Genomic DNA, 27,898 nt, shown 5'->3' with positions numbered 1-27,898 from the left:
TTAAAATCACATAACAGAATTGATCATAGACTTTTTATTTTGCTGAAACACTTATAGGATCTCAGACTGAACTTTTAATATAAAACAGGGCTGGGAAACTCACACCAAAGGCTTATCACAGATTTTGCCTAACAAATCTAGGTGAACTCTTTTCTTTTAAGGTCTCAAAAATTCCTTGAGATTTTTGTACCTGTTAGTGAGATAACCTTTTTAGCTCATTTGATAAACTTACTGGAAACTTAAGAGTTTCAAATTTCTGGAGGAGTCAGATAGAGAGAAAATATAATTGTTTTGTTTATAATGTGTAATTTTACCAAATTATTTTTATAATTAGTTTGAGAGGAAGGTTTTCTCTACTCCCGGAAAACACATGATTTAAACCTGTAATTTCTCAGATAGAAACCATAAAAGTTATAAGCATATTCGCTGGTTCATTCAGTCCTTTGTTAACTTTTGTGAAGTCATCAGGTTTTTCATCAGAATATCAAGACATATCAAAATGTTAAGAACTCCATATAATTTCTAGGATATCTGTATTAGTAATTTTTCATACATTATAACATGAGTGGATTTATTACTCATTTGATAATCTTTTTCATGTAATTTAACCAACCAAATAAACAGTTTAATATCTCTTTGGGATGTTTCAGGGGCCCTCTGAAACACCCCAAAGTTAGCTAGATGTCAAAGGAACTTCAAAAGAATTCGATTCAGGAAGGTTTATCGAAAAGATCAATTAAAAGCTTTATAACATTTGGTCAGATTCAGTCAATGTTGATGGGTGTATCATTTAACTTGTTGATATGTCACAATGGGCGCAAATACCAAGGCTCAAGGTCTAGTGAAAGTCAGCTCCGCCATCTTGGACCTAATTGGCTCTAGCCAGTTTTCTTATGACCGTGTCATTCTTAACAAAATCCATTTATTTAACTAATTGTAATCTAATTTTAGAAACTCCTGATCATGCATAACTCTTTTTAGTATTTTTTACACTTTTTTTTTTACTGAAAGCACACTTGCTTTTCTTTAGCAACCAAGAGCTAACTTTTATATTAGCATTTTATAGATTGGTGAGCATAAATACCAGTGATAATTTTTAAAACCCTTGTTTTCTTAAAACATTTTAGGATGGCATCAAACATTATTCATTTATAGTCCCAAATCTCTTTAGTTTTTCTGTAAAAGGAAATCAGTATTTAGTAGTAAATGTTTCAAAATCTTATTTCATTTGGAAATGACCTAATTATTTAATAGACTTCCAATACTTAGTTTAGCACAACCCTTAGAAATTCAAGTTACACCAATCTGGAGAGACCATTTTAAACAGATATTCTTAAAGAATAATTATTCTTAATAGAGTTTATATACAAACTCATACCTCATTTACATTTTTTAGAAGTTTTTTTTTACTTGAGGTAATTTCCTTGTCGACAAACCTGTAACAGGCATAATATTTAACTTATATTAAACCTAGGCACAATGAAAACATTCCACTTGATGTTAATTACTCTAAGACATGTCTATATTAGATAGGTCAACAAACAAACATTAATATCAGGTAATTAATACTGAATATTTCCCAGTTCACCTAAACCTGGAATTTATTGTTTAATTTAGAATTATTTGATTTGTAAGCACTTACCCCTTCTTAAGCCAATTAAATAGAGCTCATTTACAAATTAACCTAAAAATATTTTCCAGAGATAAAGACATACCAAAACATATTTAGACAGACACAGTGCAAGATCTATCTTCATTTTCTAAGTTTGGTCATGAATTAGATATTACAATGTAAAATTTAAATAAATAACATTTTTAAAGGCTACTTTTTTTCCTTTTCTTCTCAGTCTCAGGAGTTAAAGATGGTCTAGATGAGTGTTCTTGAGAGCCCTGGTGTCAAGGCACAGGGAAAGAAAATCAAGTTTTAACAAAATGGTGGCAGGTCTAAATGGTGGCCAGACAAAGCAAAATAGCCGTCACAAATCACAACACAGAACAGAGTTAAAACACATATAAACCTTGCAGTCCTCATCAGACACTCTCTTAAATACAAGAATACAGTCTCTCAGAAAACCTTCTATAGAGACACAAAACTTCAGATGTCTTCAAAGATTTCAAAAGGAGGAAAGGAAGCCAGGTTGAAAGAAGGAGGAGGAGGAGGACCAGAGACAATGCCGGCACACACACAAACACGGAGAGCCGAAGACAAACACACGGACAGACAAACATCGGCCGACAACACAGCGCTGGGTTTTCGGGCCCCCTGAATTTTCTTGCCTCCCGGTAGCAGATTCACCTTACCGAATGGTGTCCACTGTTCACCAGACTTGGGGTCGGGAGAGGAACTTTCCTTCCTGCAGAGCCGGCTGCCTTCCAGCGCGTCCGCTGGCCTCGGCCTTACGCCGGCTGGAATGCCCAATCCGTTTCCCCCTTTACAGAAAGCTTTCTTCTGAGCCAGATACCTTCCTGCTTCACAACAGGGCCTTGGATTTACACTGGACTTTCCTGTCCTGCCTGAGCACCGGTGCTATTATTTATCTTTCCCCTCTGTCTTGGAAGTGTTCTCTTCCCCCGGTCAAGGGATCCTGGACGAGCCCCCAAATGTTTTGCCAGATGTCCAAATCCCCGAGCGGGAAGAGAGAAGGCTTCTAAGACAATGCAACTCACAAAAAGGGAAGTTTATTACTGACTCAAGCCAGGGCTCCTGCCGCATCCAACGCGGTGGTGTAGGGTCAGAGAGCCCCGAGCCCCAGCTGTTACACCAAATTTATAGGGTATGCATAAGTGGTTGGTAACTGGCTTAAGCAGATTGGTTACATGTTTGCAAAGCAATTTTATTGGTACAAACCTTCGCAGGCTTTTGTTCAAACTTAGGCATTCGCAGGCTTTTCAGTTTTCCCTCGATATGTTCCCTTTGTTCCGTTTTGGGCGCCTGTTGATTGGCTGGCTCCAGGTGGCCTGATGGGGGTAGGGAATCTTACATTTCATCTTACATTTTCGGGAAACCGAAACTTAGGTCCGGGCTGCCTGTCATAGTGTTAGCCCTGGCAGCCTCACAATTAGATTCCTGTCTGTTCAAACTCTGCCTCCAGCATGCTTACTGCAGAATTTCCACATCAATAAACTGGAGGAGATGATAATTCCATCTAGGCTTTTGTAAAAGTTAAATGGATGAAGTGGGCAAAATGCTTTGCATAGAGTAAGCTCTCCAAGTTTAGCCACTATTATTATTGGATGTATAAGCTGCCTTTTCTCTCCCATATATTGCTTTTTTGGTGGGGAAGAATATGTGTGGTACTTACCCAAATTTTTACTCTTTCTATTGTTCTTTCTTCTTTTTTTTTTGTTCTTTCTTCTTCCCTGCTGTTCCAAGATTTTTTCTTTTCTAATTTCCTATCTGTTTAGAGAAGTTCCTGTAGCTGTTCTTTTATAGTAGTTCTGCTGGTGGCACATTCTCATTGTTTTTCTTCATCAGAGAATGTCTCAATTTCCCCTTCATTCCAGAAGGATAATTTTACTGAATATAGGATATATAGTTGACAATCCTTTCCTTTCAGCACTTGGAAAATGTTGTGCCACTTCCTTCTGGCCTCTATGGTTTCTGGTGAGTCTCATGTCATTCAAATAATTTTTCTCATAGGTAAAGTGTTGTTTCTCTTTCATTGCCTTCATTTTTTTGTGTGTTCAGTTTTCAGGAGTTTAGTTATGTTTCTTGGTGTGGATTTATTTGAGTTTATCTTCTTTGAGATTCACTTAGCCTCTTGAATCTGTAAGTTTATACATTTTCACAGATTTGAGAATTTTTCATTCATACTTTCTGCAAATATTCCTTCTGCCTTCTTCTCTTCTGGGACTCTGGTGACACAAATGTGAGACTTTTCTTGTAGTACTTCCTTGTAGGTCTCTGAGATGCTGTGCATTTTTTTCAGTGTATTTTTTCTCTGTTTAGATTGCAGTTTAGTTGCTCAGTCATGTCTGACTCTTGTGACCCCACGTACTATAGCCTGCCAGTCTCCTCTGTCCATGGGATTCTCCAGGCAAGAATACTGGAGTGGGTTGCCATTTCCTTCTCCACTGTTTAGATTGGATAATCCCTACTGTTTTATCTTTAAGTTCATGGATTCTTTCCTTGGTCTTTCCATTCTGCTACTGAGCCCATCGTTTGAGATTTTAATTTCACTTTCTGTACTTTTCAGTTCTAAAATTTCCATTTGATTTTTTTTTTTTAATATCTTCTATTTATTTGCTAAACCATTCTATTTTTCTTTTGTTTTACTTGGGTTTGTGATTGCTCTCTGAAGTGTTGTTATGGTAGCTTTTTAAAAATTCTAATCAGATAATTCTAATATCTATGTCATCTCAATGTTGGTATTTGTTGATTGCTTTTATCTTACTCAAACTGAGATCTTCTTGGTTCTTGGCAGGTTGAGTTTTGTTTTGTTTTGTTTTGTTTTGTTTTAATTGAATCTTGGATATTTTTGGTTTTAAGTTGTGAGACTCTGGATCATATTTAAATTTTCCTATTTAGGTGTATATAGACATTGCTTCAGCAGGTGGAGGGGAGGGTGCTGGTATTTTTCTATCAGGTGAGGTAGGAACCCAGGTTTTCCACTTGGCCTCCACTGGGGGTTGCTGGATATGGGTAGGAGTTCTGGCTCCTCACAGGCCACTATGGATTTTGGAGGGAAAGAGTGCATCGTTACTGCTCTCCACAAGTGGTACTTGGAGACAGTGGTCTCACTGTTACTGCAGTGATGGTATAAGACCTGAATCTCCACTAGGCTTCCTTGGTCATCATCAAGGAAGAGGGGAGAGAGCTGAGGGGTGCTCTGGCACTGTCAGATAGAAGTGGAAGCTCAAGTCTCAGATGACATGAGGGGTGGGATGGCTGGGATGAAAGTCCTGGTATCCTGCTCAGCCTTATCTGATGCCAACCTGGCAGGGGTTGGAATCCTTGTTAAAGCGGTCTCCCCAGGGTGGAAGTGTCAGCTGCCCCCTCAACCTTTGGAGGCGAGGGTAGCAGTAAAAGCTTATATGTGTATATATATGTTTGAGTTGTTTGCCTGCAGTAAAGCAGTTATTTTCTAAACCGAGCCTTGCTAGGGTGCCCCTTTTCTAGTCCTTTTGTTAGAGACAGCAGACTCTTGTTGGGACTTTTTATGTCTGTATCTGTTGGTGTTTCTGAATATCCAGCTTCTCCAGCAATAAGTCTGGGATATATGAGACAAAAATAAAACCCAGGAAACCATGGCTGGTTTCCACCAGGTCTCAAGGCCCATAGCTACTCTTACTCTCTTTTGGAGTCTTCTTATATTTAGTTTATGTATTATGTCCACGTTGCCTGTTTTAGTTGCATTTCATGGTAGAAATAGGGAAAAGTATTTTCACTCCATCTTTCTGGAAGCCTATTCTATATTGCATTTTAACCTAGTCTGTATTTATAATTAGAGAAGCAAGAGGGACTTTGTCTCCTTTTAAAAGAATGTCAACCATTACTGGAAGCAGGTGAAAAAAGTGTTTGAGAGGGATGGCATGGAGGAAGGAGGACAAGAATGAGCCTGCTCTTCACACCTCTGAAGCCTCTGCTTCACTCTGTATTTCACACCATTTCTGTTCCTTTGGCACCTGAATTCAAGCTTTTCTATTTACTGCCTCCCAGAAAAAGCGCTGTCTTCCCTGGCGTTCCCACCACCTTTTATAGATTAGCGGTGACTGGCACCTTCCTTGACCCAGGCCCTAACACACAGCAGAAGGAAAACGGCCTGTTCATCATAGCAGTAGCCATTCTTCTTTAGCCCAGTGCCCAGCAGGGAATTCTGGGAGAGTGAGGGCTTCTGGGGCTTAACTCCCTGAAGCAGGGGTGCGGTAAAACCCATGTATGGAGCCTGTCAGCCTGGACATTCTAGAAACAAGATTGAGCCCTGCTCAAATGTGCAAAGGGAACAATGCTGGCCCAGACAATCAAGTGTTCACCATGCCCCCCTCCTGGCTCTGACCACTTCACATGGAACCTTTAAAAAGTCTATGGCTCTTAAAACAAAAGGCACGATTCAGGGCAGGCTGGAAGCCCATAGGCAGAGAGTCCTTTGTGCTGAAAATGCAAATTGTTTTCCATTTAATGGACAGTTTCCTTTTCAGGAGGCTGATGAAGTGAATTGTGAGACCAAGGTGCTTAATTTTTAGCCATGTTTTGCTAGATGCCCAGACTGAAAATGAGGGCTTGTGGGGGGTGGGAGGTGGGGGATTTTCCAAGAGAGAAAGAGAAGACCTCATGATATCACTAGCCTTAAAATTGGACAGTTCTTACTTTTAATTTTCTATTTATTTTGAAAGTTTTAAAATAGACTTAAGTTTTTCAAGCAGTTCTAGACTGACCACAGAATCTTGCAGAAGGTGCAGTGAGTTCACATATACCCCCTGTCCCCATAGACATTCCAGAGTGTCAAGTTTGCTACGATTGGTGAACATACACTGACACGTCATTATCACCCAGAGTCCATAGTTTACCTTGGGGTTCACTCTTCTTGGTTTAGTTTTTCCATGGTGTTTTTTTTCCAGAGGGAAGTGTGGTATGGGCACCACTGAAAATGTGTTTCCTTAGGGACCCTCTGCCCACCCTCTCCTTTGTTCAGTCTGGTCTGAATGAAGCTTTCTCTCTCTCAGGTCAGCCAAAATTGACATAAAAGTCTTTGAGAGATTTTCCATGGCTTATTTCCTTTCCTTAGCTATGTTGCAGCCAAACTGTCTGTGAGTAAATTTCTTTGCATGTCATTTAAAAATATACTAGGAAATCAACTATTTAAAGAAACAACAAATGCAGAATGAAAAAAAAGGGAAGGTGTTAGTCACTCAGTCATGTCTTGACTCTTTTCTACCCCATGGACTGCCAGTCTCCTCTGTCCATGGAATTATCCTGGCAAGAATACTGGAGTGATAGCCTTTCCCTTCTCCAGGGTTTCTTCTGACCCAGGGATTGAACCCAGAATATCACTCCTAATTATATCATATTATACATATATATATAGATGTCTTTTTACAAAGTGAAACCTTTACAGATTCCAGGCCAGGGGTGGGACTTGTAATAATACTTTATTACTGAAGATCAGCTGTTAGACTGAGTATAATTTGCTTTAAAATACTTCAGCATGCATAATATGATATATATGTGAGTCAGTTATTTTGAACAGTTTCTTGAGGTATAATTCACATACCATAAAATTCACCTAAGTGTACAGTACAATGATTTTTAGTAAATTGACCAAAGATTTCACCATCATCACTCTCCAGTTTTAGCACATTTCCATCATCCTAATGATCCTAATGAAGCTGTAACTCTAGTACTTTAGCCACCTCATGCGAAGAGTTGACTCATTGGAAAAGACCCTGATGCTGGGAGGGATTGGGGACAGGAGGAGAAGGGGACGACAGAGGATGAGATGGCCGAATGACATCACCCACTTGATGGGCATGAGTTTGAGTGAACTCCGAGAGTTGGTGATGGACAGGGAGGCCTTGCGTGCTGCGATTCATGGGGTCGCAAAGAGTCAGACACGACTGAGTGACTGAACTGAACTGAACTGAATGACTGTAATGAGATCACTAACAACTGGTCATGGTTAATCCCCCATTCCTACCCCTAGTCCTAGGCTGCTGCTCATCTTTTCTGAACATTTCATACAAATGCCACCACACAATATGCAGTCTTTTGTGCCTCATTTCCTTCAGAGTATTTTTGAGGTTCATCCATGTTGTAGCATATGTCAGTGGTTCTTTAGTTTTTATTGCAGAATAATATTCTATCATATGGATATGCCAGTTTGTTTATTCATTTATTAGCTGATGAATATGTGGGTTGTTCCCACTTGGGAGCTATATAATATGCTGCTGTGAATATTCTAATGTGCTGTTTTGCATGGATGTAAATTTCCATTTCTCTTGAGTAGATTACCTAGGAATGGAATCACTGGGTTGTACAGTAAATTTGTCTTTAAGATTAGTGAGTCCCCGTTTCTGCCATGGGTTAACAGTTGAAGATAATGTCCAGAGGTGGTGTGTGTTGAGTTTCCTCTACTTGCCCCCTCAGGATTCACTCTCTGCTCTTCTTCACCCTCTTCTGTGCCCCAGGAGGCTGACCTGCACCAAGGACCTCAGCTGGCCTCTGGTTTCAGCAGGGTTTGTGGGGGTTGGGAGACAGTGGCAACAGGTAAGAGGGGCCAGGAACATGAAGCTGGCTTTCTCTCTGCTCTTTCTGTGGGTCAGGGAGGGCTGTGTCCCTCTGCTAAAGGCCAGAGCTCTGTTGAGCAGCCCTCTCCACCTTCTGGTTCTGGTACCTATTCATCTCCCAACACTTTCAGTTTCACAACTGCTGTTGTTAATAGCTCCAGAATATCATGGGTTTTCCACACACTACTCACGCTTTGTAGATCAGCCTTTTATTAAACTCGCTGCAAGTTACCCAGAGAGTGTGCTGTTTTTGCCAAGACTTTGGCTCAATCCAGGTTTCAGCTAATTTTTAAAGATGCTCAATCAGAGTTCATCAACATCTGTGCTTCAGTTAACTTGACTTGCATTAGAGAGTTTGCCCCTTAGCCTAAGAAATGTCATAAAGAATTTTCCTGAGGAAGTGTCTTCCAAGATGTGTGGATTTGCTAGAAGTATTGCACAGGCACTTTTGCCCTCCTGTGAACAAGGATGTGGTATCCGTGAGCACAGCAGAGTGGTGTTCTTGACCTTGAATGGATTTGGCCCTGTGTCCTGCCGAGAGTGGAGGATTCTGTCACCTAACCCTGCCAGAAGTTTGACTGCACCCTGCCCCCAGAACATGATCATATGTACCTGGGATGAGCCTTCACAGAGTGCCTAAGGGACAGATGGCTGGGACTCCACTAAGCTATGATAACAGGTTCATAATTGCTTTGATGCCTGCTTACTGACAGATGTTTTTGTTGGTAGGATTTGGTCTGAGACTTGTTTGCATTTTGCAAACACCATCTGCTGGCTAGTTGTTGGGGGAGGGGAGATCCGTAGCCAAAATCTACCTCTAATCACTGAAGACCACAAGAAAACCCAGTGATTGTGAACTATCAAATAGGTTAGACCCATGAGCATATTTAATGCCTCCCAGGGTTCCAGTCATTCAGAGTTCTAGTCAGCTCTGCCCAGCCCTTAGGGAGCATATGCACTGTTACCTAATTTTCCTGTATTTATTTAGTTCTCCTTTAACTTTTTTTCTTTTAAAAAACTAACCTTTTAATTTTGAGATAATTATAGATTCATAAGTAGCTGTAAGAAACAATACAAAGAGATCCTACGTACCCTTTACCCAATCTTGCAAAGTTATCATATAACTCAGGGTATCAACATCCATACAGTCAAGATACAGAACATTTCCATCACCATAAGGAACCCTTGTGTGGCTGTTTTATAAACACCCCCACCTCCACTTGTATCCTCCCTCCCCTCTTTCTTTCTTTCTTTCTCCTTCCTTCTTTCTTTCTTTCATTATTTCTTTCTTGAAGTATAGTTGATTTATAATGTGTTAATTTCTGTTGCACAGCAAAATGATCAGTTATATATATATACTCTTTTTCATATTCTTTTCATTATGGCTTATTATAGGATATTGAATATAGTTCCCTGTGCTACAATAGGACCTTGTTGTTTATCCACCCTATACAAAATAGTTTGTATCTGCTAACCCCAACTCCAAATCCTTTCCCCCCCCACCTCTCCACCCACCCCGGTAATCATGAATATCTTCTCTACATCTCTCACTTCTTTCTTAACCTGTGGCAAATGCTTATCTGGTCTCCAATTCTATAACATGGTCATTTTAAGAATGCTATATAAATGGAATCATATACTTTGTAGTCTTTTCGAATTGGTTTTTTTCTGCCCAGTATAATTCTCTGCAGATTCATCCAGGGTGTCCCAATATTTTGTTCCTTTTCAGTACTAAAGAGAATTCCATGGTATGGAGGTTCCACGTCTGTTTCACCATTCATCCATTGAAGGATATTTAAGTTGTTTCTGTACTTCGGCAACACAAATAAAGCTTCTATAAACATTTATATATAAGTTTTGTGTGATTATAAGGGCTATTTTTTTTCTGAAATAAATGCTCAGGAGTGCAATTTCCAGCTGGTGTGGTAGAATCCCCATGGACAGAGGAGCCTGGCAGGCTACAGTCTGTGGGGTCACAAAGAGTACTACACTACTGAGCGATTAAGGACAGCACAGCATGGTAGCTACATGTTTAGTTTTTTAAGAAATTGCCAAAATATTTCTCAGATTTATTGTACCATTCTCAACACTGTGTGAGTGCTCCATTTTCTCCACATTCTCACCGGCATTTGGTGTTGCTACTGTTTTTTTTTTTTTTCTTTCTTAGCCATTCTGGAGCTGTGCAGTAACATATCATTGTGGTTTAGATTTGCACTTCCCTGATGGCCAGTCATGTTTATGTCAGCTCAGTTCAGTCGCTCAGTCATGTCCGACTCTTTGAGACCCAATGGACTGCAGCACACTAGGCTTCCCTGTCTATCGCCAACTCCCAGAGTTTACTCAAATTCATGGCCATTGAGTCAGTGATGCCATCCAGCCATCTCATCCTCTGTCATCCCCTTCTCCTCCTGCCTTCAATCTTTCCCAGCATCAGGGTCTTTTCAAATGAGTCAGTTCTTCACATCAGGTGGCTAAAGTATTGGAGTTTCAGCTTCAGCATCAATCCTTCCAATGAACATTCAGGACTGATCTCCTTTAGGATGGACTGGTTGGATCTCCTTGCAGTCCAAGGGACTCTCAAGAGTCTTCTTCAAAACCACAGTTCGAAAGCATCAATTCTTCTGTACTCAGCTTTCTTTATAGTCCAACTCTCACATCCATACATGACTACTAAAAAACCATAGCTTTGACTAGATGGACCTTTGTTGGCAGAGTAATGTCTCTGCTTTTTAATATGCTGTCTAGGTTTGTCATAGCTTTTCTTCCAAGGAGCAAGCATCTTTAAATTTCATGACTGCAGTCACCATTTGCAGTGATTTTGGAGCTCAAGAAAAAGTCTGTCACTGTTTCTACTGCTTCCCCATATATTTGCCATGAAGTGATGGGACCAGATGCCATGATCTTAGTTTTCTGAATGTTGAGTTTTAAGCCAACTTTTTCACTCTCCTCTTTCACTTTCATCAAGAGGCTCTTTAGTTTTTCTTTGTTTTCTGCCATAAGGATTGTGTCATCTGCATATCTGAGGTTACTGATATTTCTCCTGACAATCTTGATTCCAGCTTGGGCTTCCTCCAGCCCAGCGTTTCTCATGATGTACTCTGCATATAAGTTAAATAAGCAGGGTGACAATACACAGCCTTGATGTACTCCTTTTCCTATTTGGAACCAGTCTGTTGTTCCATGTCCAGTTCTCACTCTTGCTGCCTGACCTGCATACAGATTTCTCAAGAGGCAGATCAGGTGGTCTGGTATTGCCATCTCTTGAAGAATTTTCCACAGTTTGTTGTTGTCCACACAGTCATAGGCTTTGGCATAGTCAATAAATAGAAGTAGATGTTTTTCTGGATCTCTCTTGCTTTTTTGATGATCCAACAGATGTTGGCAATTTGATCTCTGATTCCTCTGGCTTTTCTAAATCTAGCTTGAACACTGGAAGTTCATGGTTCATGTACTGTTGAAGCCTAGCTTGGAGAATTTTGAGCATTACTTTACTAGCGTTTGAGATGAGTGCAATTGTATGGTAGCTTGAGCATTCTTTGGCATTGCCTTTCTTTGGGACTGGAATGAAAACTGACATTTTCCAGTTTTTTTCTGTGGCCACTGCAGTTTTCCAAATTTGCTGGCATATTGAGTGCAGCACTTTCATAGCATCATCTTTTAAGATTTTAAATAGCTCAACTGGAATTCCATCTCTTCCACTAGCTTTGTTTGTAGTGATGCTTCCTAAGGTTCACTTGACTTCACATTCCAGGATGTCTGGCTCTAGGTTGGTGATCAAACCATCGTGATTATCTGGGTCATGAAGATCTTCTTTTTTGTGTAGTTCTTCTGTGTATTCTTGCCACCTCTTCTAAATATCTTCTGCTTCTATTAGGTCATACCATTTCTGTCCTTTATTGTGCCCATCTTTGCATGAAATGTTCCCTTGGCATCTCTCATTTTCTTGAAGATATCTCTAGTCTTTCCCATTCTATTGTTTTTCTCTATTTCTTTGCACTGATAAGGAAGGCTTCCTTATCTCTCTTGCTGTTCTTTGGAACTCTGCATTCAAATGGGTGTATCTTTCCTTTTCTCCTTTGCCTTTTGCTTCTCTTCTATTCACAGCTATTTGTAAGTCCTCCTCAGACAACCATTTTGCCTTTTTGCATTTCTTTTCCTTGGGGAGGGTTTTGATCCCTGCCTCCTGTACAATGTCACAAACCTCCATCCATAGTTCTTCAGGTACTCTTTCTATCAGATCTAATCCCTCCAATCTATTTCTCACTTCTACTGTATAATCATAAGGGATTTGATTTAGGTCATACCTGAATGGTCCAGTGGTTTTCCCCAGTTTCTTCAATTTAAGTCTGAATTTGGCAATAAGGAGTTCATGATCTGAGCCACAGTCAGCTCCCGGTCTTGTTTTTGCTGACTGTATGGAGCCTCTCCATCTTTGGCTGCAAGGAATATAATCAATCTGATTTTGGTATTGACTATCTGGTGATGTCCATCTGTAGAGTCTTCTCTTATGTTGTTGGAAGAGGGTGTTTTCTATAACGAGTCTGTTCTCTTGGCAAAACTTTATTAGCCTTTGCCCTGCTTCATTCTGTACTCCAAGGCCAAATTTGTCTGTTACTCTAGGTATTTCTTGACTTCCTATTTTTTTTTAAATTTTTAAAAAATTTTTTATTAATTGGAGGCTAATTACTTCACAACATTTCAGTGGGTTTTGTCATACATTGTTGACTTCCTATTTTTGCATTCCAGTCCCCTATGATGAAAAGGACATCTTTTTGGGGTGTTAGTTCTAGAAGGTCTTGTAGGTCTTCATAGAATGTATATGTTTTTAATTCAAAGAAGTGTAAGGAAGAAAAGAGAAAAAAAGGTCATTATCTCTTTGCCCAGATAATTCCTATTAAAGATAAAATAATACAGGTATAAAATTAGAAAACTCAAGCACAGAAAGGCATAGAAAGAGAAATAAAGGACTCTCCTCACTCCTGCCCTTACCTGGCCCTTCTCTGTAAAGGTCACCAGCGTTCACAATGTCTTGAGATTCCTTTCAGAAAAGGTAAAGGAAAACCATGGCTATATCCATACTTACATGTTGATATGGAGGTTGATAGTACAGAGTAATTTCAGCATAACAATCCAGAGACTTTCCTGACTGGTGAGTGGCTCTGTCTAGTTCCTTCTGTCTTGCTTCTTCATCTATCCTGTAAGCCTTTGTGCTGCTCTTCAAGATTGGAGCTGGGTCATAAGCATATCTGTGTCCTGCAGCCCATTGACAGTACTCAGTCCTGCAACCAGAAGAAAGACCAGGAGTGTCATCTGGTCACATGCCTGGGAAGAAGAAGGAGACAAGTTTTACTGGCCCGTTAGCAGTCTCTGAGCAGAAATTACCTTCTGTTTACCTTTTGCCCACATGAGCACAAATGGGATCCTGCGTCCCACAACCATAAACTCTTGTTTAAACTTTGCTTGTTCATTTAATAATGTAACAGGGAGATCTTGCCATAGCAAAGGCAAACAGATAGCCTTCATTCCTTTTAATGATTTCAGGTTATCCTATCCCAGCAATGTACTATGTTTCTTTTATTTGGATGGGCTTGCCTTTTATTTTTGTATTTACAATAATGTTTCAAGACACATCTTTGAAGATAAACCTACATATATCCAAGAATACATCCCTATCTGAAAGACTGCTGGATCAATGGGTGTGTGCACTCAAGTACTGGATACCATTGCCAGATTGTCCTCTATACTATTGAACCAATTTTAACTGATCCTCTACTACTATGAATGTTAATATTTATACACATATAATATGTTTAATATATATTTAAACATTATAAGATTTACTTTTCATCACTCTAATATATGTAAACATACATTCTTGGCTATTAATGCGTGCAAAGTGCTAGAAGCAAAATATATGACTAAAGATTGTCTGGTTTAATTTCTTCATACCTGGGCAACTCTAGTGCCATCCCCCAACATCTGGGATGGTAAAAATGCTACAAGCTCCAGTGTGTCAGACAAGCTGTTAGAATTCTTCTCAAGACAGATCTGTATCTGTATCTGATCCTGGCAGATACAGGTAATGGCACAGAGTTGCCTCTTCAATTAAAATCCCTTGACTCAGCCCAACCCAAGAAAAACAACTGCTTTACTCTATTCTTGAATATTATCTTACATATACTGGCAATATATGATGGTGTCTTATGCTGTTTCAGCAAGGAATTTCTTCTTCCTAATGTCTAAATTATTCCAGTCTAAATTACTCCAGCTGCACTGTAAGCTTATTTGCTTTCATCTTGCCTTAAATGAAAGCAGCAGCTTTTAATTATATTTTCTTGGATTCATTGCTTTGTTCCTGTGTGGCTTGACTTCAACCCTGTAATTTCTGATTCAGGCTTTGAATATCCTAAATTCACTGTGGTATGTTGTGGCTGTGTGCATGTGCATGTGTGTGGAGGGAGGGAGATGTACCAGACAAGAATGTATATAATGTCTAAGTGAAAGTCGCTCAGTTGTGTCTGACTTTTTGCAGCCCCATGGACTGTAGCTTGCCAGGCTCCTCAGTCTATGGAATTCTCCAGGCAAGAATACTGGAGTGGGTTGCCATTTCCTTCTTCGTATAATGTCTGAATGTGATTACAAAAATAAAAATTAAAATGAGTGCAGTATCCCTTATCACCAAGCTTAAGAAATACAGCCTCACCAGTTCCCTTGAAGCTTGTCATACAAGCACATGTGTCTTGCCTTTGTCTTTCCCCTCCCTCACCCCGGTAGATGTAAACACTATCATGAACATTGTGTTAATAATTTCCTTACTTTAGAAGAGTTCTGTAGCATGTGTGTGTCTCCCAATACACTTGGTTGCAATTCTTGATTTGAACTTAATATAAATTGATTCATATGTCTTTTGGAATCTGTTTCTGCTTCTGATCAATACTGTGCTTTTTGAAATTCATTCATGCTGGTGTGTGTAGAACTTGGTTCATTCATTTTCAGTATTGTATGGTATTCCATTATATAAATTGACCTGATTTAGTTATTCATAATAATTTAATTCACAATGGCCACAGATAAACCTAAGATATTGGTGGCTAGAGCAGCTAAGTGTCCCCCAAATCTCTATTCTTCCATTGTGTAAAGTTGTAGCCTGTAGGCAGCTATCCAGCCAGGGAATTTCCCAGACTCCCTTACATCTAGCTGGAGTTTTGTGACATTTGCCCAGTGAAATCAAGTGGAAATGATGTGTCACTTGGTCAAGGGGGTAAGGGAAGGGTTGTATCTTCTCCACCCTCTTTCAATTCTCTCACTGGCTGGATGTCAACAGCCAGGGCAACCTTAGAAACCTAAAGTTGAAGGTGGCAATGCCTTTCTCAGTTGTGGGTCCTAAAGAATTATGTGTAATAGAATCTGTTATAAAAGATAAAAACCAAACTTCATGGTGTGAAGCCACTGAAATTTTGGAGTTATTTGTTATAGAAGCTTAAGTTATTCTAACTAATGCAAACTAACAAGAAATGTCCAAGATTTTTATGAAGAAACTTCTGAAAGTTTTAGAAGAATGCAGAAGATCTGAATAAACAGCATGCTATGGAGGAGATAACTGATTGCTACAAAGATATAACTTTCTCCTTAAATATCTCTGATTTCAATATAATACATTAAAATACAATTTTGTCATTTACTTGGGAAATTAAACAAAGAAGAAAACACAAAAACATTTTGAAGGAAAATAACAAATAGTAGAGACTTCCTAAGACACCAGATATCAAAGCCTATTATAAGATGATCAGAAACGGCACTGACACAGAAATTAATAAACAGTCCAGACCAACAGAACAAATAGGTCAAAGACAGACCCACATACATATGAGAACTGGGCATACAACTAGTATTTCAAATCAGGAAGAAAACAGATAAATAGAAAAATGTTGCCAAGACAATTAGCCACCCGTTTTGAAAAAAATAATACTGGATGATTTCAACCTCACACTATTCTCAAAAAATAAACAACAGCAACAAAAATCAACAAACTACAAAGGGTTACAAGAAAATGTATTTATATCCTTGAGGTTAGGGAAAATCATAAAGGAAATTCCAAAAAATAAGGAAAATATTAACAAACTTGATAACATTAAATTAATATTATATTAATATAATGTATAGAAATGGCACCATAAGCAAGGGAGAAAATAGTTACATATATATATATGTATATATATATATATATTAGGCAAATAATTAATACCAAGAATATATAAAAATCAGACTCCTACAAATTGATGAGAAAATGAAATACCAAAGAGTAGAATGGGCAAAGGGTATATTCTGGTTATATCTAGGCAAACCTGTAATTCAAAAAGATAAATGTATGCCTATGTTCATAGCAGTGCTATTTACAATAGCCAAGGCATGGAAGCAACCTAAATGTCCATTGACAGATGAATGGATAAAGATGTGGTACACACGTACAGTGGAATACTACTCAGCCATAAAAAGGACTAAATAATGCCATTTGCCACAGCATGGATGAAACTAGAGATGATCATACTAACTGAAGTAAGTCAGAAAAACACAAATATCATACAACCTAAAATATGACATAAATGAAACTATCTACGAAACACAACAGGCTGGAAGTTGCCAGAGGGGAGAGGATTAGGAAAGGGATATATTAGGAGGTTGGGGTTATCAGATATTAGCTTTTATACAGAGAATGGATAAACAACAAGGTCCTACTGTATAGTACAGAGAACTACATTCAATATTCTATGATATGTACCACGTCTTCTTTATCCATTCCTCTGTTGATTATACACAACGGAATATTACTCAACCATAAAAAAGAATGAAACAATGCCATTTGCAGCAACATGGATGGACCTAGAAATTGTCGTACTGAGGGAAGTCAGACAGAAAGACAAATATCATATGATATCGCTTATATGTGGAATCTAAAAGAAATGGTACAAATGAACTTATTTATAAAACAGAAAGAGCGTCACAGTTGTAGAAAATAAACTTATGGTTACCAGGGGAGATTGGGATTGACACATACACAATCATATATATAAAATATATAACTAATAAGAACCTGCTATATTGCACAGGGAACTCTACTCAATACTCTGTCATGACCTCTATGGGAAAAGAATCTAAAAAAGGAATGGATAACTCATTCACTCTGCTGTACATTAGAAACTATCACAACATTGTAAATCAACTATACCCCAATAAAAATGAAAAATATAGACACAGTGGGAAAATTTTTCAAAAAAGGTGCACATAAAGGTTCATTGATGATGGGTGAATAAATAAAATGTGACATAGGCATATAACACAGTATTTTTCAACCTTGAAAAGGAAGAAAATTCTGACATATCCTACAATGTGGATGAATCTTGATGACATACTTAGTAAAATAAACCAGTCACAAAAAGAGAAAAACAAATAAAATATTCTATGATAAACCATAATGGAAAATAATATTAAAAAAGGAATGTATATATATGTATAACTGAATAACTTCATTGTACAGGAGAAATTCCCTGGAGAAGGACATAGCAACCCATTCCAGTATTCTGGCCTGGGAAATCCCATGGACATAGGAACCTGGTGGGCTACAGTCCATGGGGTCACAAAAGAGTCGGACACAACTTAGCAACTGAACTACGACAAACAACAGCAGAAATTAACAGTACATTTTAAATCAATTATACTTCAATGCAAAATGATAAAAAGGGTATATGCTGGTACATGTGTGTTGGGTGTTCAATTGCTCAGTCACACGTTTGACTCTTTGTGACCGTCTATGGACTGTAGGAGCCCCCAGGCTCCTCTGTTAATGGGATTTCCCAGACAAGAATACTGGAGTGGGTTGCCATTTTCTCCTCCAGGGGATCTTCCTAATCCAGGTTCAAAACTTGCATCTCCTGCATTGGCAGGTGGATTCTTTACTACTGAGCCACCTGGGAAGCCCTACATGCTGGTAATTCACATATAAACATACAAAAATATTCAGTCCCACTGATAGTTGGGAAAGTGCAAAGCAAAACAGTAAAGGGATATGATTTTTTGACTTTTAGGTTGAAAAAGATAGAAAAAGTTTCTAATGTAGGATATAGGCCAGAGTGTGGAGAAGTAGCTATAACTATTTTTGATGGTACAGTTTTAAAGTAGGGCATTTTAGCAGTATCGTGAAAATTTAGAAATAATGTACCTTTTAACCCAGCAATTCCACTTCTTGGCTATCCACTTTAGGAATTAATTCACTTGTATGTACAAAGAAGAATATTGAAGGGTTTTCACTGTAGTGACATTGATAACAGGAAAACTTCAAAACAGCTTGAATGCTCACCCAAAAGTGAACTAAAGAGCACTATGAAGTAATAAAAAAAAGTCAAGTGGCTCAGCATGGACTATAGTAGAAATAGATGCATTACTTAGAGGTAAGACAAATCATTAAGTTAAAAAAGACAAGCTTAGAATACCCCTTGGGGCTTCCCAGGTGGTACTAGTGGTAAAGAATCCGCCTGCCAATGCAGGACATGTAAGAGATGCGGGTTCAATCCCTGCGTCAGGAAGATCCCCTGGAAGAGGGCATGGCAACCTACTCCATTATTCTTGCCTGGAAAATCCCATGGACAGAGAAGCCTGGTGGGCAACAGTCCATAAGGTCGCAAAGAGTTGGACACGACTGAGTGACTTAGCACACACACACAGAATGCCACTTATAAAGCGTAAAAAAAAGAAACCCCACAAAACAAACTTCTATTTCTGTATGTACTTATGGAAGCATGTAGACGGAGAAAGTTAGAAAGGAAGATCAACACCAAACTAAAGATAGCAGGAGCCTAGCAGTGATGGGGAAATGGGACCGTGAGGGCAGTGGGGACAACTTTTACAATACTTGTGTATTTAATACTGTAATTTAATAAATCAAAATAGAAAAAGACATAATGCTGAGGTTTTGAGTCCAGAGATTCCTTTTTTTTTTTTTTTTTGCAAAACCAAATTTTACTTAAAACACAAATATGTTACTTTTTGCAAACAAATCCACGACACATATCTAGATAGTGAGGTTAAATAGCCACTTAGCACTCATTTAAGTCTACAGCACCTCTCAGGTGCTAAAAGAGTGGCCCCATGCCCTTGGACACAGGTGTCTGGGGTGGTTCTAGGTGACAGTTCGGGCTAAAATTTAATGCCTTAAATATTGGCTTCACGGGAGTACAACACAATGGCAGCTCTTGATATTATTAAAAAGGGAGCAGTGCACTAAAGGGAAGGTTACAGAGAGGTTTGGTAAATGACTGATTCTCACCACATTAACACGCAAACTTCAGTTACTGTATCAGCCATTCTGAAATCGGTATAGAAACACCCAGGAAGATGTTAGCTTCCTTCAAGGCTAGTTGTAGACCAGGACATACATTTTGGAAGTTGGTCCCTTGAAGTGTCTGTAACAGGAGTGTCCTTGAGATGCTGTGGTGGCAGGACAGATCACTTTCTAGAAGAGTTGCCTGGGGCCCAGCAGCTTCATCCTTCATGCCTTCCTTGGTGCACATCCAGTTTGGGGGGCATACTCTTGCCTGGCAAATCTCATGGACGGAGGAGCCTGATAGGCTACAGTCCATGGGGTTGTGAAGAGTTGGACACAACTGAGCGACTTCACTTCACTTCACTTCTTGGGGTGGACAGGGAAGAGACTCTCAGTAAATTAGGTGAGAATACATACTTGGGCTTTGCACTCCACCCTGCAGTCCCCCTTAGCCCGTGTAAGCGACTTAGGAAGAAGGAATAGCAGCCAGCAGGGTCTGAGCGGTCGTCTGCACTCCTGCTGGGGTCTCGGTTTAGTGGCTGGTGGCTGAGTGCTCTGATGAGGGCTGCTATCTCCTTTCTGCAAAAGCACCGGTCCACATAGGTAGGATGCAGGTGGGACTGTCCTAGAGCCCCCCAGTGACAGGTTCATGAGACAGTGGTAGGGAAGCAGCTTAATGGTCTGGCTAACACCGTTCTTTCTGAGAGCTGCTGACCTGTGAAGGAGAAGCTCTAGTCCTTGGTCTTTAGTGTTTCTGGTGGAGCAGCAAGTGGAAAACCTGGGCTACATGTAGTGTGGACAAGCTGGCGTGCTGGGCACAGAACTGCCTATGAGGGCAACGACCAGTGCTTGGGGTCTGCTTGGTAGGTGTCTGCTCCAGACAAGGTGACTTCCACTTCCCTCAAGGGAAGAAGAAGGCCTGGACCCCCACCCATGTGGGGAGGCAGGGCTTGAAGTGGTCTCTCTCCTCCCTGCTGGAGAGTCAAATGTGGTTGAAATCACAACTTTGACAGACTTTGTTTAGCCAGTTTTTGTTTCCTTGCCAAAAAAAAAAAAAAAAAATGCAGAGAACCAAATTCTAAATGACAATAAATACATTTTTTCTCCACAATATTGCTTAGGAAAATCAAGAGCCAGCAATCCAGTCATCCTGAAGGTCCTGAGTCACGGGCAAATGGGGTTTTCCTGGTGAGGCAGATCCCTGCCTGGGGTGGGCTGGTTCTGTGCTGAGAGGCCTGTTGGGTTACATGACACCCAGGGGATACGATCCTCGGAAGAACAGTGATCCCAGAGTAAAAAAATGAGACCCAAACCAACCAGGGGCCTGCTCTTATTGGCTTTAGGCTGATGCCAGAGCTCTGCTAATGGATACGGGGAGGTGGGCAGACACCCCCAAGGGGTTGTCCTTGGCTAGGAGGGAAACTGGCAGAGGGGAGGAGGGTTCCATAGTGTGATTTCCATGTCAGAAAACCCCAAGTAGCCTAGATTAATGCTCTAACAGGTCAACTCTAGAAATCCATCATTTGCAGCGAGATCTGGAGACCAAGGTCTCTACCAGATGCTAGCGCAGTGGTAATGATGATAGCAGAAGGCTGGGTGATTCAGAGATGAGAAATGCTGTCAGGATTCACCACTTCACATTGTAAATCAAAGTCCTGATGCCAGACCAGTCCCAGGCACAGGATAAAAAGAAGCCATAACAAAATTCCACACTTTGTTCACAGAAGAACATAGGAGGGGGGTCCTAGTAATACTGTGGCAGTGTGCTGTGCTTTGGAATGGAAGCAATGTCTCTCCTAGGAAGCAAGGGTGTGGCAAAGCAGTGGTACCAGCCAGGGAAGGCCACCATCTACACTCCAGTGCTGGAAGCCCACCTTTGGACTCATGAAGTGCCAGGAACACCATGGAGGCCAACAGGGCTAGAACTGCTGCATGAAAGAAAGTGAAATTGAAAGTCATTCAGTGGTGTCTGACTCTTTGTGACCTCATGGAGTATACAGTCATGGGATTCTCCAGGCCAGAATACTGGAGTGGGTAACTGTTCCATTCTCCAGGGGATCTTCCCCACCCAGGGATTGAACCCAGGTCTCCCACATTGCAGGCAGATTCTTTACCAACTGAGCCACCAGGGAAGCCCAAGAATACTGGAGTGAGTAGCCTATCCCTTCTCCAGTGGATCTTCCTGACCCAGGACTCAAACCAGGGTCTCCTGCATTGCAGGTGGATTCTTTACCAGCTGAGCTACCAGGGAAGCTCCAGTGAAGCATCTGTAATGAGGGAACACTTGGTTCTTGGGAAGGTGGAGAATGAGTTCCAAGACCACGAGCACCATGAACTCAAACCCAGTTAGATCGCATCTGTTGAATTGAAACCTTTCTTTTAACTTGTCGATGAGCTGCTCCATGTCACACTTGTGGAGGTCGCTGCTGGTCTTGGGGCAGAGCCTGCAGTTCCACTTGTTGAGCTCACCCTGCAAGACCAACTTCTCCAAGTACGGGTAGACATGGACACCGTCAGGGCTCCAAACCACACTTCCTGGACAGGTTCAGCTTTTCTGGTTTTAAAGTTCTAATTTTGCTTAGCATTAGCTCGATATGCAGGGACTTTTCTGGGACGGTTTCGTTCAAGTCCTTCTTGAGGTTGGAGGGCTTCACGCACCCTATCACAGTGGAGATGTAGCAGATGAACACGAGGGTGGAGTTTGTGCTTGCCACAGGGTCCCTAAGAGTCATCCAGGAAGTCGGGGTTGTACTCCAGGGCATCCCCGCGTTGTCCCCGAGTTCTGAGCCGGCAGAGTGTGGGGACGCTGGACCGGGGCTGTCTGTCTTAAGTGTGACCAGGGTGTTGGTGGAGTACAGGAACTGGACGTAAGACACAACCTTTCCATTTGCCCCCAACTGGAAGACTGTCTCAGAAGAGCCGCGGGAGGGATGCGTCTGCTTCTGGCTGTCCACCCTCAGGTCACTGACCCGCAGCCTCCTCCGTAGGGTGGGCCTGAGAAGGCTGCACACAGGGACCCCTAGGCGCAGATCAGCGCAGTCCTGCTCTTCCTGGAGTCATACTGCCTTGTGTCCTGATGAAGTGAGTCTCCTCCATGCCTTTGGGTCTGGGGATCCAGATATGTTTGGTTCTTTGAATGAGGCACACCCCACTGCGTCTTTCGAGGGCAGGCCACAAGCCTTCTCTGGCACTGTCTGTCTAGGCTCTGGCCCAGTCTGAGGGCTGAGCAGGCCCGGGGCGTCAAGGCCCTGCCCTTGGTTCCAGCAACAGATGGCTGTGGCAGGCGCAGCAGGTGCTTCTTAGCTCACAGGCCCAGACTCTGGGGCTGCCCGTCAAGGGAGAAGGTTGCAGCCTGGTTGCACGTCGAGTCCCCTTGCCTCTGCAGCACCTGCTGGGTCGGGTGGCCCTGGCAGCCTGGCCGGGGACGAGCCTGGGAACAAGCGGGGTGCTGCACATGCTATGGCCACTGCCCTCAGAGACTGTTAACTGGATGGTTTTGGTGGGAATTGTTTTGTTTGTTTGTTTGATGTCTTCCTGGGTGATTCTGAGACCACAGGCTTGAATATTGGCTATTGGAGACTATATGGTAAAGTCCTCAATTCAGCTGAAGTGTTTTTATAATATAACTTGTTAAAATTGGGCATAGTGTTTGCTTTGGCAGCACACACGCTAACGCTGAAGCAATGCAGAGAAGATTAGCATGGGCCCTGTGCAAGGATGACATGCAAATTTGTGAAACATTCCATATAGTTGTTAGGGTGGCAAATTTTACATCATGTGTATTTTACCACGGTTTAAAATTGTTAACAGTTTCATTTAATTAAAAACATTAAGAAGGATTTCAGTTAATTGAGCCATGTCGCCATAGTCTGAACTTGGGTTGGAAAAGAATTTCCAGGCAGAGTATTTCAGAAAGGAGTGAGTTTATTAAGAACAAAAAGCAGAGATAATGAAGGTGCTGCAAGCACAGTGGGCTGACCTCCTGACAGACCAGGGGAGAGTCCCCAGGAAGCTATTAGAAGGTGGATTGGCTCAAGGGAGAGCCTAGGGAAGTAATAGATATTTCTGAACAGATAGTTCTGAATGAATTGATACTTCTGAATAGATAGTGAGGGACACTGCAAAATATAACAAGCCGACTTCCTGACAGACCAGGGAAAGATGACTCTTCGTGGGTTAGTAGACAATTTTTGGAGCCTCAAGACAAAGAAAATTCTTGCTGGAAGGGTAGCATTAAGTGATTGGTTAGGGTACTATAGGGTGGGGAGCGGGGTTTTTGCCTAATAAGGGGTCAAGAACTGGCGGATAAGGATTGAGGGCTTTCGGCAGTGGTTACAAAGGGGCTCAGTCATTTCTGGAGATGACCTTGGCTCTGGGCTCCGCCTCTGTGGCCTTGGCGCGCGGCCTTGCACCTGTGGGTTTGGGATAGGACTCCACAAGTCCTTTGTCACTAATTCAAATATTGTCTGTTTCTCTCCAGATGAACGTTGGTTTTCCCGTTTTTCTTCAGGCAAAACTCTGTCTTTTCTTACCTGTAGCATTTTTAGGTGTGAGGAGTCTGGGCCAGTCTGTGACCTCCCAGCACACGTGTCCTCTGGGCCATAGTAATGCACGCCATTTCTGCACATTGTTGTTCTGCCCCTGTGAGTCGAGGCATTGTCCATTCTGAAGAGAGTTCCTTCTGATCTCAGGAAAACATCCCTTTACTCTCCAGTTCCCTATTTCATTTTCTATCCTGTTGGGAGCAAGAGAACAGAAAGAGAGGGATCGGGTCCATGACTGTGCCTGAGTGAAGAGAACCGCAAGAAGAACATCCTTGTGAATAGGAGGCAGCTCAAAAGTTGCTGCAGAATTTTTTTTTTTTTATTATAGGTTGCGGCCCTAGACCTTGTTACATAGATTATAGTATAAAATCCCCCAAATTCTGAATTCCAACACACATCTGACCTTTAATGCTTCAGGTAGAGGGCATTCAGATCGTGGATCTGTACAAAAAAGCACTTAGAATAATAGTTCCTGGCATGTAATATGAGCTCAGTTGCTTCTGTCTTGTCCGACTCTTTGAGACCCTGTGGTCTATAGCCCTCCAGGCCCCTCTGTCCATGGGATTCTCCAGGCAAGAATACTCGAGTAGGTTGTCATGCCCTGCTCCAGGGCATCCTCCCACCTCAGGGACTGAACCTGCGTCTCCTGCATTGTAGGTGGATTCTTACTGCTGACCACGAGGGAAGCCCTGGCATATAATAAACATACACAAATAAACTACTGGTATTATGTCACCTTTAGCCTGGCCCAGTGTGGCTGTTTTACTTAACCTAGAAACCATTGTCACATTGTGCACATTTACACTTAGGAAGATCAAGCATATCACCCTATGACCAAATGGGTGATGCCCCAACTCACTTTAATATAACAAGCCTTCCTTTCTGCTTATCATCTCCTTTTTGGTTTTCCCATCCCTACCTTCAGTTAGCAAGACAGGGATTCAATGTTGTGCTTATCAGCCGGACACTGGAAAAACTACAGGCCATTGCTGCGGAGATTGGTGAGTAACTCCAAGAAATAAGGGAGATGTTTGTGGAGCCCACTTGCCAGGTTTGCTCACATCCTTCCTATAGAGGCATCTGTCAGCCTCCCTACATTTGCTCTCTGGTGCCTGGGGTACCAGCCTCCTTCGGGGAGCCCAGTTTACAAAGTTAAGGGCAGGACATAAGTGGCTTTAGCTCACTTCAGTTCATCAGTGATTCTTTGGGCTTCATGAAGCAGAAACGCATTTACCCTACAAATAGATCCATTCCTTTCTTGGGTCTAGTGTCTCTGTCTCTAGAATCAGAGCCCCTCCCCAGAGGCCTCAGCTCTCCGATTGCTTCAGTTACTTCCTTCAAAAGCAGGGACTTCCCTTCCCTATGTCTGTGCTTTGCTCCTTGCAGAGGGTTGAGAGACAATGCTCACTGCTTGTTGTTAGATTTAAAGAAAAAAAAAAAAATTTGATTCAGGGCTGCCATGTATGGTGTGAAGGTTGTACACTATACAACCCTAAGAGATAGGGTTTATATTATAATATTTCATTTTGATGATCCACTCTGAAGTGTTTTTAGTTAATAGTAATGATCGTCATATCCCCTTCTGAGCATTTGAATTTTAATAATTAATTACTAACTTAGTGATTAATAAACTCAATGCAAAGGAATGAGTTTTCAACTATGAAGACTCATGAAGACCATAGCAGGCTGTCTGGGGACAGTCTTATTTCCCTGGAAGAAATTCGGGATAAGAGAAGACCGTGGGGGAGTATGTGACTGAACAATCACAATGAGGAGGCTCAATGCCCTTGAACCAGTGAATTCTGCTTTTGTTTTCTGACTGGATCTGAAATAACTTTGAGCAGGACTATGACGTTCTTCAGTATTTTCCTTACTGTGCACTTTTCATTGTCTTTTTGAAAAGCAAGTAGTGTCGTTGAAGTGTCCCCAGACTATGCCTAAAGATCACTTGCCCCAGAAATATTGGATCTAACTCCAAAGCTGAGTGGGCAGCAGCTAGTGAAATCTGCCTGCAGTTTTTATATCTAAGAAAAAGCTCCCACAGAAGGAAAGTTCACATGGACTAGTGACATAGTTCACATAGACTCTTTCCATATAGACTAGTGGAAAGAGGATTGAACTTGGAGGGAGCAGCGGGTGGGTGCCCTTGGTCAAGCTAGTAAGCTTCTTAGAGCCTTAATTTTCTCCTCCAGAAAGTGGAGACAATACCTACTTCATTCTTGAGACTATTAAAAAAAATGTACTCTGCATGTAAATGTTTTTATATATGCCAAAGTGTTGGACAAATGCAAAGGGTTTCTGAGTGTATGTGGAGAGGACCTGATACTCACTGAGCACAAGGATCACACTTTGCTCTGACAGCCCTTAGTCTGTAGGTCTGAAACTTGAGCATGAACCACAGTTACCCCCAGTGTGTGTGAAAACAGATCACCAGGCCCACTCCCAGGGTTTCCTGGTTCAGTAGCTCTGGGTGGAGCCTGAGATTTTATTTCTAACAAGTTACCAGTGATGTTGATGCTGTGGTCTGTGGACCTTGCTTTGAGAACTATTGTATTAAATCTGTTATAATGCCTTTACTTGTCACTGCAGTGAATCTTAGAATCACACAGAAACCATCATTCACAAATCTTTTAACACATCCCAACATTTATCTGAAGCCATTTCTTGTTTCTAATTAAGATGATGGGCTTGTGCTCTTAAAGTGTCTGTTCTGTTCAGATAATAATCAGGGAGTAATAGGGGAACAGAGACAAGAGGGGGATTTGGACACCCGTTCATTGAAAAATAACTGTTGTCTCTAATGCAGAGTGGACGATAGGAAGTACCGTGAAGATAATACAAGCAGATTTTACCAAAGATGACATCTATGAGTATATTAAAGAAAAACTTAAAGGCTTAGAAATTGGAATTTTAGGTACGTAAATTGCAATAATGCAAAGCTTGTCGAAATAAGTCAGTGAAATAATGATCTTAGTGAGATTTGATTATTCAGTAGTAGCTTAAATTTAACCCATGACTGTAAGCTGTAGCATTAAACCAAATATTAAAGTTCAGTTCTACAAAAGGCATTACTGGATTAACAAATCTGCATATGGTTTTGGAATGTAGCAAACCTACATAATATCAATCTTCCCAACCATATTTCCTGGTATTAAAATATTTTTCTTTCACTGAATGATGACATTTGACAGGAATAGGGAAACTTTATTTCCCAAATAGGTCTAATGGAATTAGTTTAATAAACAAACATTGCTGTGATTAATTCATGTAGTAGTGAGTAAGTATGGTTATTTGAGGATAGAGTTTCTAATTTGGGAAATAAGATACAATTTTTTTTCTGTGATAATTTATAGATGATCTGTTTTGTGATCACATACACAGTACAGTGTGTTGTAGAGAGAAGGAGGATTTTGATTTTCAAAATAATTACATGTTTACTAATAATAATGTAAAATGTACTCTAGGAAAACTAGAAAGAGCAGATGAACACATAAAAGAATTATGAGTTCCTTAAAATCTTTAACAGCCTGAGATAGCATCTTGGTACATATCTTTCCAGATACATGCATATTTTGAAAATGAGGATTAAATTTACATACTGTTTTGCAACATTTAAAAAAATTATACATCAAAAATGTTCTCCCAGGTTTTTAAAACTCTGAGCAGTCATTGTTTTGAATGACCGCATTGCATCCCACCACATGGCTGTATCATGATTCATTATATCTGCATTGTATTATTGGACCACAGTTTTTTCTCTTCCAATTTCCTCACTGTTATTGAATTATGTTGCAGTGAACAGCCTTTTATATAC

At 40.9% G+C, this 27,898-nt stretch overlaps 1 protein-coding gene, 1 non-coding gene and 1 pseudogene across 2 annotated transcripts in view; 2 read left to right on the top strand and 1 right to left on the bottom strand.

Annotated features, from left to right (window-relative positions):
* Positions 1-27,898, top strand: part of HSD17B3 (hydroxysteroid 17-beta dehydrogenase 3) — a 63,677-nt gene that overhangs the window by 9,583 nt on the left and 26,196 nt on the right. Inside the window, exons 3-4 of the mRNA XM_043453433.1 lie at positions 25,010-25,085; positions 26,891-26,998. Coding sequence (XP_043309368.1) covers positions 25,010-25,085; positions 26,891-26,998 — 184 coding nt within the window. The remainder of the gene's footprint in view (positions 1-25,009; positions 25,086-26,890; positions 26,999-27,898) is intronic.
* Positions 1,393-24,168, bottom strand: LOC122431608 (annotated as a pseudogene).
* On the top strand, positions 23,186-23,292 carry LOC122432130. The gene has a single exon (XR_006266749.1). It is a non-coding gene; the product is annotated as a U6 spliceosomal RNA (small nuclear RNA).

Source organism: Cervus canadensis, chromosome 30 (genome assembly GCF_019320065.1).
Source record: "Cervus canadensis isolate Bull #8, Minnesota chromosome 30, ASM1932006v1, whole genome shotgun sequence".
Taxonomy (NCBI): domain Eukaryota; kingdom Metazoa; phylum Chordata; class Mammalia; order Artiodactyla; family Cervidae; genus Cervus; species Cervus canadensis.
The sequence above is the reverse complement of the archived record's forward strand: the minus strand, read 5'-3'. Positions and strand labels throughout refer to the sequence as shown.